Source organism: Danio aesculapii, chromosome 5, assembly GCF_903798145.1.
Source record: "Danio aesculapii chromosome 5, fDanAes4.1, whole genome shotgun sequence".
Taxonomy (NCBI): Eukaryota; Metazoa; Chordata; class Actinopteri; order Cypriniformes; family Danionidae; genus Danio; species Danio aesculapii.
In genome coordinates this window covers 58,491,739-58,507,423 of record NC_079439.1, presented here as the reverse complement: position 1 = coordinate 58,507,423, position 15,685 = coordinate 58,491,739, and the positions used below count along the sequence as shown (strand labels likewise).

Genomic DNA, 15,685 nt, shown 5'->3' with positions numbered 1-15,685 from the left:
TTTCATAATAATTTTTGTCCGGCTATGGAAGTCGATAGGTCCCAGCAACCAGCATTTTTCAATCTGTTCATTTTTCAATTGAATCTCACAGCAATTTGTAACTTTTTTATTTAGTGTATGAGTTTGTACAATCTCATTGCTAAAATTTAATACACTGCTCAGAAAAATTAAGGGAACACTAAAATAACACATCCTAGATCTGAATGAATAAAATATTCTTATTAAATACTTTGTTCTTTATGTAGGTAAATGTGTTGACAACAAATGGAATATCAATGGAAATAAAATTTATTGTCCCAAATGTGCTCAATTGGATTCAGGTCTGGGGAATGGGTGGGTCAGTCCATAGCATCAATGCCTTCATCTTGCAGGAACTGCTGACAAACTTCAGCCACATGAGGTCTAGCACTGTCTTGCATCAGGAGGAACCCAGGGTCAACCGCACCAGCATATGTTCTTACAAGGGGTCTGAGGATGTCATTTCTGTACACTGTAAAAAAAACCCGTAATTTTGCAGTTTATTTCCGGCAGCTGGGGTCCCGGAAAAAAAACGTAAAATAATGTTTGCTAAATTACAGAAATTTTATGTAAAATAACCAGTAAATTTAAACAATTTTTAAAAATTTACCAGAAATTAAATTTAAGGAAATTTCTGTTATTTAATGTCTGTTATTTTACGGTAAATTTCTGTAACTCAACAGCCGTTATTTTACTTTTTTTTTTTGCCACCCCAGTTGTAAATTACGGATTTTTTTACAGTGTACCTAATGGCAGTCAGGCTACCTCTGGTGAGCACATGGAGGGCTGTGCGGCCCTTCAAAGACATGCCACCCCACACTATTACTGACCCACTGCCAAAGCGGTCATGCTGGAGGATGTTGCAGGCAGCAGAACGTTCACTAGACTCTGTCACTTCTTTCGCATACTCAGTGTGAACTTGCTTTCATCTGTGAGGAGCACAGGGCACCAGTGGTGAATTTGCCAATCTTGGTGTTTTCTGGCAAGTGCCAAACAACCTGCATGGTATTGGGCTGTAAGCACAACCCCCACCTGTGGATGCCGGGCCCTCATAACACCCTCATGGAGTCTGTTTCTGACCGTTTGAGCAGACACATTTGTGGCTTGCTGGAGGTCATTTTACAGCGCTCTGACAGAGGTAGCAGTCCTGCTGCTAGATTGTTGCCCTCCTACGGCCTCCTCCACGTCTTCTGATGTACTGGCCTGTCTGCTGGTAGTGCCTTCATACTCTGGACACTGCACTGACAGACACAGCAAACCTTCTTGCCACAGCTCGCATTGATGTGCCATTCTGGATGAGCTGCACTACCTGAGCCACTTGTGTGGGTTGTAGACTCCATCTCCTCCATCTCTTAAATCTTCCTTTTATTTTTTGAGCAGTGTAAGATTTGCTCATCCCCATTGACGATTGGGTTTAGGTGTAGAAATTGGTGCCATGGTTCCTTTTAAAATTGAACATTTTCGTATGTAATTGGCCACTAAACAGACAAATCTTAAACGTATTACATTTCCTCATGAGATCAGACTGAAATATCTTGTTTTATGTTCTACAGAAAAGGTTTAAAACCTCACAAAGGAGAGTAAATGATGAGGTAATTTATATTTTTGGCTGAACTATTCTTTTAATTTAGTATTCACAAACCTATGTTACTAACGACACCGGTGGCCATGAAGTAAACTGCAATCAGCAATCAAATCCTGAACAATTTATAAGTTTGTTGGATCATAGAACAGAAGAGAGTCTCTCTCAAGTATTTAAACACCATATTTGTTTACTTTTGCCAGCAAAAAAAATTAAAAAAATGTCCCAAGACCTTAATATAAAAATCATTCTTCAGGCTTTTATAGACAAGCTATAGGAAATGTATTAATACATGGAAATACACTCACTGGCCACTTAAATGGGTACACCTTACTAGTACCTTGGACCCCCTTTTGCTGTCAGGACAGCCTCAATCCTTTGTGGCATAGATTCAACAAGGCACTGGAAATATGGTTCAGAGATTTTATTCCATATTGACATTATAGCATCACGCAGTTGCTGCAGATTTGTCGGCTGCACATCCATGATGCGAATCTCCTGTTCCACCACATCCCAAAAGTGCTCTATTGGATTGGGATCTGGTGACTGTGGAGGCCATTTGACAAGTCATTGTCATGTTCAAGAATTCAGTTTGAGATGATTCACGCTTTGACATGCCGCAGTATCCTGCTGGAAGTAGCCATCTGAAGATAGCTACACTGTGTTCATAAAAGCATGGACATGGTCAGCAACAATACTCATATACAACAATATGCGTTGACACTATGCTCAATTGGTACTAATGGGCCCAAAGTGTGCCAAGAAAATATCCCCCACACTATTGCACCACCCCCACCAGACTGAACCATTGATTCAAGGCAGGATGAATCCATGCTTTCATGTTGTTGACGCCAAATTTTGACCCTACCATCCAAATGTCGCAGCAGAAATTGAGACTCATCAGACTAGCCAACATTTTTCCAGTCTTATATTGTCGAATTTTGGTGAGCCTGTGTGAATTGAAGCCTCAGTTTCCTGTTCTTACCTGACAGGAGTGGCACTCGGTGTGGTCTTCAGCTGCTTTAGCCCATCTGCATCAAGGTTGGATGTGTTATGCATTTAGAGATGCTCTTCCGCATACCTTGATTGTAATGAGTGGTTATTTGAGTTTCTTTCTTTTGAGTTTCTTTCTTTCTATCAGCTGAAACCAGTCTGGCCATTACCCTCTGTCCTCTGGCATCAACAAGGCATTTGCACAGAACTGCCGCTTACTGGATATTTTCTCTTTTTCTGACCATTCTCTGTAAACAGAGACGGTTGTGCGTGAAAATCCCAGTAGATCAGCAGTTTCTGAAATACTCAGACCAGCCAACAACCATGCCACATTCAAAGTAACTTAAATCACCTTTCTTCCCCATTCTGATGCTCGGTTTGAACTGCAGCAGATCGTCTTGCCCATGTTTACATGCCTAAATGCATTGAGTTGCTGCCCTGTGATTGGCTGATTAGAAATTTGCGTTAACAAGCAGTTGGACAGGCGTACCTAATAAAGTGGCCGGTGAGTGCACTTGCATTCAGTAAATCTTAGTCAGTCCTTCACATTGTGATGCAAATTTTTGGAACATTTATCATGTTAGTAAATGTTCTCGGTCTACCATAAGCTTATTCTGTAGAAATACAGCAAGGCCATTAATTCTATTACCCTAAGCCTCTTAAAGCTAGAGTTCCTGAGGAGGGGCACAATATATCACATTTATCCCAGCTGTAGGCCTTCCCGCTGTGTGTTTGTATGTGTGTACGTACTTACTGACCTTCCCTTATCAGGTCGCGTGTGTGTGTTAGCAGATATACGGAAATGTTCTGGATCAGTGGAAGCCATAATAACACTCCTGCCCCTGTGCACTAGACCGCTTTAGGGTCTCTGTCCTTGAACTTAGCCCACTGCCATAACTTGATTGCCTGCTAAATTATTCATTTGAACATCAGAGGTGGATATATGAGCTCTCCTTTTTTTCAGCTTCTTGTCATTTTGTGTTTAGGTGTTGATGGATGGATGAACCTAACAGAGATTGACCCAGATGAGGAGGTGCAAGGGGAGATTCACCTCCAGATCTCAGTACTGGGAGATGGAGATATCCCACGGAAACTGTGCTGCCAGGTCCTAGAGGCAAGGTGAGAAGTTATGAGGATCGTTTAGCCATACATCTAAACAAGCTGTTCTTCAGATTTGAGATCGTTAAATAAATAAGTAAATAAGTACGAGTATACATAAAAAAACTAAAATAAAACATTTTATTTGGTTGCAGCACCAAATGTTTCTGCTGGATGAAATTAATTTGCTATTTGTTTGGAATTTTGTATGTTTGCAAGACGTGTTTGGCATGATTTGTTGCTATTTCTAGACCAGGGCAACTGTCATTTTCACGTTTTGCGTCACGTTGTTTAAATCTATTTGCGCCACTTTGTGGACTCATGAGTATGCTCATTTTTCAGTTTATTCATGACAATCTGCATTTGTATAATGTTATTATTACTAATATTATTTAATATTATTATTTATTATATGCATATTTATATTTGTTTTAATAAAACTAGTTTAGATTTGTCCATCTGTCGGGTTTTGGAGATGAATGCATCACCACATGAAGCATATAGCAAAAGAACGTTTGTTTGGATGTAATATATATATATATATATATATATATATATATATATATATATATATATATATATATATATATATATATATATAAAGAGAGAGAGAGAGAGAGAGAGAGAGAGAGAGAGAGAGAGAGAGAGAGAGAGAGGAGAGAGAGAGAGAGAGAGAGAGAGAGAGAGAGAGAGAGAGAGAGAGAGAGAGAGAGAGAGGCTAATGGATGTCTTCAGTGGAGTGTGTACAACTCCGTTTCCTTATCCACAAATGTAAAGGAGTAAAGTAAAGAGTAAAAGTAAAGTAAAGAGAAAGAGGCCGAATGGAGGAGGCTCGTTCTTTATACTTGCGCTGCAGATGGTCTGTTTAACTGTTTTCTCAATAGTGAAGCGCTCAGTTTATCCACTTACAAAGTCTGCCATGTAAATTGCAAATGCACCATGGTGCGACGTGACTGACTCTTAAAGGGAATGGAAGATGAGACTCTTATTGGTTTAATGACCGTCATGCTCAAAACACACCCATAACTCATTAAGAGAATAAGCACACCCCTGTTAGACCATGCACCGGGGCGCAGAGCATATTTTTCGTCCTTAAAATGCGCTTAAATCGCTACAATACAGCCATAAGTGTGTGGGTGTGTGTGTTTACATGGCTTTTTCAGAGCTTTGTACTATCCCAAATTATGTTCCAATGGAGTTAAAAAAATAAAGTAACTTTCACAAATTATTTTGACCAAACAACAACAGTAATGATTATCTTAGTACTTTTAAGAAATAAATATTTGAAATAAAAAATTTATAAAATAAATAAATAAATAAAAAATTAAATAAAGTATAATTTTATTCTATAGCACTTTTAATGAACAAGAGTCACTATGTGTTTTACAGCAAAATTATAAATTAAGGACTTAAAAACTAAGTGGATTTACTAATTGTTTAAAAGGTAAGTGGTTGAAAAATTTATATGAGCTGAATTTGAACAAACTAATTAAGTTGAACATGTACCTTTTTTTCAGTGCAGTTAAAAGTAATAAATAGTAATTTAACATAAAAATAATTTAGACATGGGCAAGTTTGAGCAAACGAGTTTTCAGCTGCTTCTTGAAAGTGTCCACAGAGTTCACAGGTCTCAATTTCAGCAGAAGAACATTCCACAATTTGTGAGCAACTACCTTAAAAGCATATCCTACTTTTGTCTTTAATCTAGAATGAGGAACAACTAACAGGAACTGGTTCGAGGAGCTCAGATTTCTACTAGAGTTGTAAGGTTTCAACATCTCTTTTTAGGTCATGCAGTGCACTAAAACCCATTACAAGAATTCTAAAATCAATTCTCAATTTGACAGGGAGCCAGTGTAAAGAAATTAATACTTCGACGTAGATCTGGTTAGAAATCCCCTTCTGGCCATTTTTGGGTTGGCAGTAGATGCTAATCTTTCAGTAATGGTCCGAAAGGCTTTAGCTACAACTACTCTACTAGCAAGACATCTCATCCTTTTAAAGTGGGAACACGTCTCTTTTGCTGTATGGATAAAAGAAGTGTTGGTAACACTTTATAATAACTACACACTATAAATCATTTATTAAGCATTAGCATCTAGTGAATTCATTATTTGTTAAATATTAACTCTACATTAACAGATGTTAGTAAGCAGTTTATAACTGCAGCTACAAATGCTGTATTCTTGACTTACAAACATATTTATAATGTGCTTAATACTTGTACTTTCATACTTTGTTAATGATTTATTTTTCATTACTAAATTAAGTATTGCATTATTTACAAACCATTTGTATTTAAAAGTAGTTGAGGGTTTTTAGGATCATTCAGAATGAGTTAGTAAATGATTAATAAACTACTGAAATCAAAGTTTATATGTCTTATTATTCAGGCATATGTTAAGGGTTACTATGTATGTTAATAAATGTTTTATTAACTCAACTTCATCCTGTTTTGTGACCTAATCTAAAGTGAAGACTATTTATGCTTTATAAATCCCTTATAAATGACAAATAAAGGCTCTGTTAAATTCTAAACAGGAAAAATGACATTATTCATTCCTTTTCATTTAAAGATACACAAATAAAACTGTACTTCAAATGGAAAATAAATCTTTGCAACCTTCTCTAAAATAAAATAACTGTAGAGTTTAAACATTGCATCTTATTATATTGTTAAATTATTATTGTTGTTGTTGTTTTATCCAGTTTTATGTCGTATTTCGACACTCCTGTTATTTGGCAATGTTTAAACTTTACTGTAATTTTATTTTTTAGAAAAGATTGCAAAGATTATTATTCATTTGATTCTAAGCCTTTAATTGTCAAGGGATTTATAAAGCATGAATAGTCCTCACTTTAGATTAGGTCACAAAACTGCATGAAGTTGAGTTAATAAAGCATTTAATAACATATTAGTTAACTATTAGTATATGTCTGAATAATAACATATATAAATGTTGATTTCAATAGTTTATTAATCATTTACTAACTCATTCTGAATGATCCTAAAAACCCTCAACTACTCTTAAATACAAATGGTTTGTTAATAATGCGATACTTAATTTAGTAATGAAAAATAAATCATTAACTAAGTATGAAAATACAATTATTAAGCACATTATATAGGTGCTTATAAGTCAAGAATACAGCATTTGTAGCTGCAGTTATAAACTGCTTACTAACGTTTATTAATGTAGAGTTAATGCTTAACAGATAATGAATTCACTAGATGCTAATGCTTAGTAAATGATTTATAGTGTGTAGTTATTATAAAGTGTTACCGAAGTGTTTACTTGCATTAAATTGGAAAAGATTAGACTATCACTTACTGATTCTTTAAAGACCTTTGACAAGGTGTGGTGCCCTTTTTTAGATTATCTGCTAGCTAATTCTCTTGATTCTTAAGCTAAGCAACAATATATAAATACATATTTATTATTCGGGTGATGCAGTGGCGCAGTAGGGAGTGCTGTCTCCTCAAAGCAAGAAGGTCGCTGGTTCGAGCATTGACTGGGTCAGTTGTCATTTCTGTGAGGAGTTTGCATGTTCTCCCTGTGTTTGCGTGGGTTTCCTCCGGGTGCTCCCGTTTCCCCCACAGTCCAAAAACATGCGGTGCAGGTGATTTGGGTTGGCTAAATTGTCCGTAGTGTATGAGTGTGAGTGTGTATGGATGTGTATGGATGTGTATGGAAGGGCATCCGCTGCGTAAAACATATGCTGGATAAGTTGGCGGTTCATTCCGCGGTTGCGACCCCAGATTAATAAAGGGACTGAGCCGAAAAGAAAATGAATGAATATTTATTATTCTTATTTTTTCTTTTTAAAATTTTATTTAATTAATTTTTTTATTCATTAATTAAATAATTTATTTGACTTTTCAGCTTATATATATATATATATATATATATATATATATATATATATATATATATATATATATATATATATATATATATATATATATATATATATATATATATATAATTTTATTACATTTTTTTTATTTAATTGTGTTTTTTTAATTTTTCAATGGGAAGTTATTGGCTGTTGAGGGAGGGAAGTGTTTATTTGGGGTAGTGTTAGCAACAGCATGGAAGGATAATTATAAAATAAATGTTGTAACTGATATTTCATGTAGAAAACCTAATAAAAGAGATTTGAAATAAAAAAGAGTTGCAATAAGAATAAAAATGCATGTACAGTTTAATCATTTCCATCTCCACTGAAGTCACTACTGGCCTAAATTTTACAGTATTTCTCAATTGATAAAAGCAGTTACGAACCCGATAATTCACATGTTGATGCAAACTGAATGCTTGACTCATCTAAATTATAAAGAAAGGATTTAACACTGTGTGATAAGGAGCAAAAGTTGTCCAATACAAAGGAGACGTATCCACAGGGGCAATTTTTTAAAAACCATTTTAAGGTCATAATTATTAGCCCCTTTAAACTATTTTTTTATTGCCTACAGAACAAACCATCGTTATACAATAACTTGCCTAATGATCCTAACCTGCCTAGTTAACCTAATTAACCTAGTTAAGCCTTTAAATGTCATTATAAGCTGTATAGAAGTGTCTTGAAAAATATTGAGTGAAATATTATTTACTGTCATCATGGTACGAATAAAAGAAAACAGTTATTAGAAATTAGTTATTAATAGTTATTAAATAGTTATTAAAACTATTATGTTTAGAAATTTGTTGAAAAAATCTTCTCTCCCTTAAACAGAATTTGGGGGGAAAAATAAACAGGGGGGCTAATAATTCAGGGGGGCTAATTAATCTGACTTTAACTGTATATAAAAAACTTGGGGAAATCACAGATTTATGCCAAACTTCCTTCTGCCAGCAGGCGGCGCTATGACTGCGACTCAATATTAGCATGCAAATGTCTTCAGGAATGAGGAATCTCATCGAATGTGAATTTTCAGGCAGATCGAACATTATAAGTATAAAAGTTATAAGTACTTCCTCTTCCGTGGTGAAACACTGAACTTTGTCAGTCCACCACAGACATGCCCTGCGATGAAAACTCTAGATCTTCACAATTTAGGATCACAAAGTCCTTTAGATTAGACTGACAAAACCTGCATTCAATCTGATGATATTTCTTGGTGAATTTTGTTACAGTGGAAAACATGTCACTTTCTGTTGCCAGCAGGTGGCGCTATAACTGTTACTAGAAATTGGCATGTAAATGTGTTCAGGTAAGGATTGTTATCAAATGTGGGGATTTTGAGGCAGATCAGATAATGCATGCCTGAGTTATAACAACTTTCTTTTTCGTGGCGAATCGTCAAAGTTTGCGAGGCCTCCACGGACACGCCCTTCGACGAAAACTCTAGATCTTCGCAATATAACATCGCCAAGGCCTTTAGATAACAATAACAATTTTGGTGTTGATCTGATAAAATCTCTAGGAGGAGTTTGTTACAGTACAATGCCTGGAAATGGCAAAATCGGCACTTTTTAGGCAGAGGAAACTAAAAATATCCAACTTCCTGTTGATGATGACTGATGATGGTGACAGTACTTAATATTTTACTAGATATTTTTCAAGATACTATAGTATTCAGCTTAAAGACTTTCTCCAGAAGAAAATATATTATAGGAAATATTTCTTTTGGGAAATATTTGAAAAAGAGAAAGGAGGGCTAATTATTTTGACTTCATCTGTAGTCACGAGTAATATTGTGACCGAATTCAAACGTAATGAAACAGATAAACAGCCACACACAAAAAGAAAATGTTCTCAGTGTCTGTGAATCAGGCATGGACTGCTGAAATGGGGATTGGCAGATTTCATCTTCATAAGCTGTGGTTGGATTTGCGTCTAATAGCTTCATGTACTTTCGGCTTTATTTCTAGAGATCTTGCGAAAAAGGATCGCAACGGGGCCTCTGATCCTTTTGTCCGAGTGAGATACAATGGCAAAACGTATGAGAGCTCGGTAAGGATGAAGTACTCCTGTAAGCCTCTCATTTTATCTGCCACACTAGAAAGGTCTGTTAACCATGATTCTGCTTCCCTCCAGGTGGTTAAAAAGTCCTGTTATCCTCGCTGGAACGAGAGTTTTGAGTTTGAACTGGACGAGGCGCTGACTGACAGTCTACTGAGTGTGGAGGTGTGGGACTGGGATCTGGTCAGCAGAAATGACTTCCTGGGAAAGGTGAAATACTACATTTCCTGGAGCAATGAGAGATTTGGATTAGAGGATGTTTTGAATATGACTTTTGTCTTATTTAACATAAAACTTAAAGATTAAAATAAGTAGCACAAAAAAAGTGTGTTTTAAAGAAAAGTTCACCTAAATGTCACCATGTTTTCACTACATGTTTTACACACATGCTGTGCTTTCTGTGGGAAACACACAGCGGGGAAAATAAGTATTGAACAGTTTTTCTCAGAAAGCATATTTCTAAATGTGCTGTTGACTTGAAATTTCCCCAGGATGTCGATAACAACCAAAGAAATCCATATATGCAAGTAGAACAAATCTAATTAGTTCACAAATTAAGTTCTATGTAATAAAATGAAATGATGCAGAGAAAAAGTATTTAACACATGCAGAAAGGAAGGTGTAGAAAGGCAGTGAAAGCCCAGACAGCAGCTAAAATCTCTCAGTAGTTCTTCAGCAACCCTCCGCCCTTCATCATTGTAAATTAATATTAGCTGCTTCAGTCCAACATCTACATTGTCAAGATGATGAAGATGAAACCAGGGTGGACATTTCAGCAAGACAATAATCCAAAACACAGCCAAGGAAACTCTCTAATGCTTTCAGAGAAAGAAAATCAAGCTGTAGAATGGCCCAGCCAATCACCCGAGTTGAATCCAATAGAAAATACAAATTAAAGGTCAGATTTTATAGATGAGATCCACAGAACCATCAAGATTTTGACTCTCTGTTGAGGTCTGTGAAAAACTCACACCTGAGCAATTCATGTAACTTTATTCTCCATGTAACTATTCATGTAAGGGCAATACGTATAGGTTTTATGTCACAGAGATTGATGCACTAACATTTGGGATAGTTCAACCAAAAATATTTACAGAAATTATACTTAAAAAAAAAAGTATATATATATATATACTTTGTACCAACTTTAAAAAGTCACTGCAATTTGTTACAGCTAAAATGTTTAGTCTTTCTAATAGAATTTATTCTAAATAAAAAATATTTATTATGGTCAAGAAAAAAAAGACATTCACCCAAAGTAAAATTACTGTTTAATATAAACAATAACACTTATTAGATTTTTTTATTTTGTTATCGCATAGATTGTTTGTAATGGAAAAACCTTTATACAAACAAAAAAACACCAAGATTTTTTTTTACACTCAGATCAAAGTACAGTTTGCTTTGTAAAAACAATACTCTAATTAATTACAGCTAAATTGATCAATTTCCCTCAAATTATAGTTTTGACTTGGATGAAACATCTGGTTTAAAATAAAAATACTACTTTGAGAAAAACTATGTTTTTTATTTTTTTAGGGGGTTCGTTTTTTGCTTTAAGACAAATTGAATAAAAGAGGTTAAAATCTGGAACCATATTTTTTCTCTAAATCTAATATAAACATGTAAATGAAAGCCACAGTAGTTTCACTTTTTTCAGGGTGTATAACTTTAATCTGGAACACAAATAAAGATATTTTTGTTATTTATTAAAGGGATAGTTAACCTAAAATTTACTCACCATTTACTCACACTCAAGTGGTTTCAAACCTTTATGAGATTCCTGTTTCCAAAAGATACTTTAAATATTGTTAGAAAACTGTAACCACTGACTTACGTAACAGGAAGAAAAAATACTATGGAAGTTAATGGTTGCATGTTTCCAACAGTTTTCAACTTGTTTTGTGTTGAAATATGTTTGTGACAATTAAAGGATGAATTCCCATTTTGGGTGAACTATTCAGTTTAAAATATCTCTGATTAACAGTTCTCTTTAGCCTTTGACTTACTGGTGTTTTCAGTTATTTATGTTTTCAAAATGCATTCTGGCACCTTGATGTCCTTCCATTTCTGATGTTAAACATTTTATTCTGCTGTTTAACAGTGATTTTTATTGACATTTTTTAAAAGTGTGAAACAATATAGCCTATTCTGTTCAAAGTAATACAGTATAAGTAGAAATAAACAAAAAATAACAAATATAAAATAACAAAAATATATATATTGACAGCTCATTACCCATAATTTGCCATAAAACATCATAATTTACATGACCAATGCAGACTATATAATGTCAAACTATTGTATAGACTATATATAATCAAGCATGCATATCCTCAAGAAAGAGGGTCATGAAAGTTTTCCTTCATCTGTTCTGAACTTACATCATGACTAACTAAACTCGAGTAAGCAATGAACGCAAAGAATGTTACATATGTACAACATAAATTAAAAATGAATGGCGACACAGTGGCTCAGTGGTTAGCACTGTCGCCTCACAGTAAGAAGGTTGCTGGTTCAAGTCCCGGGTGGCATTTCTGTGTGGAGTTTGCATGTTTCCCAGGTGTTGGCCTGGGTTTCCTCCGGTTGCTCCGGTTTCCACCACAGTCCGAAAACATGCGCTATAGGTGAATTGAATAAGCTAAACTGTCCATAGTGTATGTGAGTGAATGCGTGTGTATAGATGTTTCCCAGTACTGGGTTGCAGCTGGAACGGCATCCGCTGTGTAAAACAAATGCTGGATAAGTTGGCAGTTCATGCTGCTGTGATGACCCCTGATGAATAAAGGGACTAAGCCGAAGAAAAATGAATGAAATTAAAAATAAAATTTATTCAACAAGCACTGTATTATTTTTTTATAATTCAAATGTTTTATTTTCTTCAATAATTTAATAGTACCATCAGTTTACACATTTTTACATCTCATTAATGTCCCCTTCCCCACCCCAAATGCATCAAATACAGTAATTAGATGTTGCTATCATAAATCCAATAAACACAGGTAAATAATATAATAATAATAATAATTATTATTATTATTATTATTATTATTATTATTATTATTATTATTATTATAAATAAAGTATTATGTTTCATTTCTGCTTTTTCTTGGCTCAAATAAGGCGTTCAAAATCAAAATTGTTTTGTTTAGGTTCAGTTTTTAGGCTTATTTAGAGCAAAAATGTAAATGAAACAGGTAAACTGTCAAACAATTTGATTTGATTTGATTTATTTTCAAACAAAAATTTCATACACAAAATGTCATTAACAAAAAAATACATTTCAACAGGGTCGAAAATGCAGCGGGATGAAGCACAATGCAATCATACTCATTATTTAGACCCATTTCATGCTGGGAAGAATGTGAACAGAAGTGCAAAACAAACCATTTTTAAAATTATTGTGCTATTTGAATGACAAAAGAAAAATACGTTCATTCAACTAATTTGCTTTGCCTGTTGGGTTTATTTTAAAATAAATAAAGTGTAATGGAAAAGCTACACGGTTAAAAAAATGCAGGGATCCACACAATTCGTTCACATTGTCCCAACACAAATCGATTAAGTTAGCTTAATTGTATCTACAAATTTAAGTAGATTGAACATAAAACAATTAAGTTGTCCCCAAAAAACTCAGCTCATTTTAAATATGAAGAAGAAATTAGCATTTTTCTCAGCCTCCAATATTTTTGTTGACTTAATTGACTTTAAAGGCGATAAAAATAACCTATTTTTGCCATAAAAGTGGATTTACTAAACATATACACAGGAGTTTGCAAAAAAAAAGCTAATTTTAGAAGAACATTTCAGATGGCATTTAGGTTTTTGCATCTGAACTCTTCAATATTAGTTCGAACAAGCAAAAAAAAAATGTTTTCAGTGTACATTGACGTGCATCCAATCTTAAATCCAGCCTAAAACAGTAACTAAATAAGAATCATGCATATTTACATTATATATCATTTATAACATATTTCTTACTTGTCAGTTCAGCGTATCCTGAAGTTGCCTAAATAATTGAAGCGTGGTCAGTGTTTCATTGTATTAAATTTGTTCTCTGTTTGACAGATGTTCACTGTGACATTGCCTTTGTCACCCAATAATAAGTGTCCCAATTGCTGTGTTTAGCTTCGGTTGCTTTGACAGCTAATTGTCACGTCGATTGACGTGTGCTGCTTCTGTTTTCCTTCAGGTCCTGTTCAACATCAATAAGCTTCAGTCTGCACTGCAAGAGGAGGGCTGGTTCCGCCTGGGGCCTGACAAATCTAAACACAGCGAATATGAGTGAGTCTATTTGGAAATACAGCGGAGATCAAATTAAAGAACAGATAATGTAATCTTTATTTCTCAAAAACTTCACCTTTTTTGGAAATAGGCTCATTTTACAAGTCCTCTACAGTTAAACTGATTTTAATATTTTTGAATCCATTCAGCCAATTTCCAGGTCTGGCGGGAGCACTATTAGCTTAGCTTAGCATAAATCATTAAATCGGATTAGACCATTAGCATCTCTCTCAAAAAAATTCAAAAAGAGTTTATATAGTTTTCCTATTTTTAATAGATTCTTCTGTAGTTACATTGTGTACTAAGATTGACGGAAAATGACAAGTTGCTATTTTATAGGTCAATATGGGTAGGAACTCGAACATAATAATCTATCAACTTTGCTGCTGTACCATGGCTGTAGCAGGCACAATCATATTAAGCAGAACCTGAGCATTGTCCCTAGTTAACAGCACTGCATAAAATTTGCATTCACTCTGCCATCTAACTGTAAAAGAGACTTAATTCTTGCTGCAGAAATCACCACCAATCCATGAAAATTCCTCATGCACCGTTCACTGACTTCTTTACTCTGGGTTCAGTCTTTCTTTATTTTGACTTCAAACACAAAGGCTGTTTCTAAATGCCAAAAACGCTGTAAACGGACTTGCATTCTCTTGACGAGTCTTGGCAGGTCACCTCAGAAGAACAAACTCAGGAGACCAGTGAGGACAAGTGTCCTGTGAGAAATGCTGCGTTCTTCCTGATGGTCACATGACCTTCACGCATTTTTAACAGATATTATTGAAACATTTACAGCATTCATACAACGATTCGTTATTTTCCCTTTTCTATAACATGCACAAAACCTTACAAATATAGTTTGTACACCACAAATAAAACAGACTTTAATATGAATTTCAGCAAATAAACACCCTTAATGAGATTTTCATGTGAATGTTTACTTACCGTCTTTTGGGTAACCCCCTGAGAAGAGTAAGTTATATTTCAGAACTTTAATAATAAACAGGTATAAACTTGCACTTCCCACAGTCATGTTATTTCAGAATCAGCAGCAATGTCTTCTGTGACTTCTCAAGCTAGTTTTGCGCTCAAGTCTGCATCTATGCGTCCTCGATATCAAGAACACATCTGGGAACTTTTACACGTCCTTGCAGTCTTGAGTTTTGGAACTGAACTTTGGCAGTTACTGATGGCGTTCACGAGAACACAAGGATGCAAGACTGCTGAAGAACGCATATTGAGAAACAGTTATCGTTTCCCATCTGATCTAAATTGTGTATAAGAATTGAATTAATTAGTTTTTACCATTAGAGGCTGACTGTATTCACACACTGTTGCCACACCACTGTTTAAACCCCTAACAAAACGATTTAGGCATTGTAGGCCCCCTTTAAAAGTGTTTTTAACTTGATATTTTTTATTTAGTTATTCCTCTGCGTACTAGAAGAAAGCCAGTGCACCACTAGTTGCACCACCGCTTACCATACTTTGAGAATAGCTGTTCTAGGCTCAATCCCAATTATTATTGTTTTACCCCTACCCCTTTCTCTTGGCCCTTGAAAGAGAGTGTGAACTGGAAGGGCTTCAAATTTTATCCTACGAAATGGAACAGTACTACAACACCTGCACTTGTCATCATATGTCATCACAACCCCTTACTTCATATGAGAATGACGATCACGACTGCTGTAGTTGTTCCAGTTGCGTTATTTTTTGCTATTTATCTTCAGGAAATCACTG

The 15,685-nt window shown here is 35.0% G+C and overlaps 1 protein-coding gene across 1 annotated transcript in view; it reads left to right on the top strand.

Moving 5' to 3' along the window:
• The window catches only part of rasa4 (RAS p21 protein activator 4), a 95,776-nt gene that overhangs the window by 40,151 nt on the left and 39,940 nt on the right, over positions 1–15,685 (top strand). Inside the window, exons 5-8 of the mRNA XM_056458544.1 lie at positions 3,580–3,712; positions 9,568–9,649; positions 9,734–9,868; positions 13,851–13,942. Coding sequence (XP_056314519.1) covers positions 3,580–3,712; positions 9,568–9,649; positions 9,734–9,868; positions 13,851–13,942 — 442 coding nt within the window. The remainder of the gene's footprint in view (positions 1–3,579; positions 3,713–9,567; positions 9,650–9,733; positions 9,869–13,850; positions 13,943–15,685) is intronic.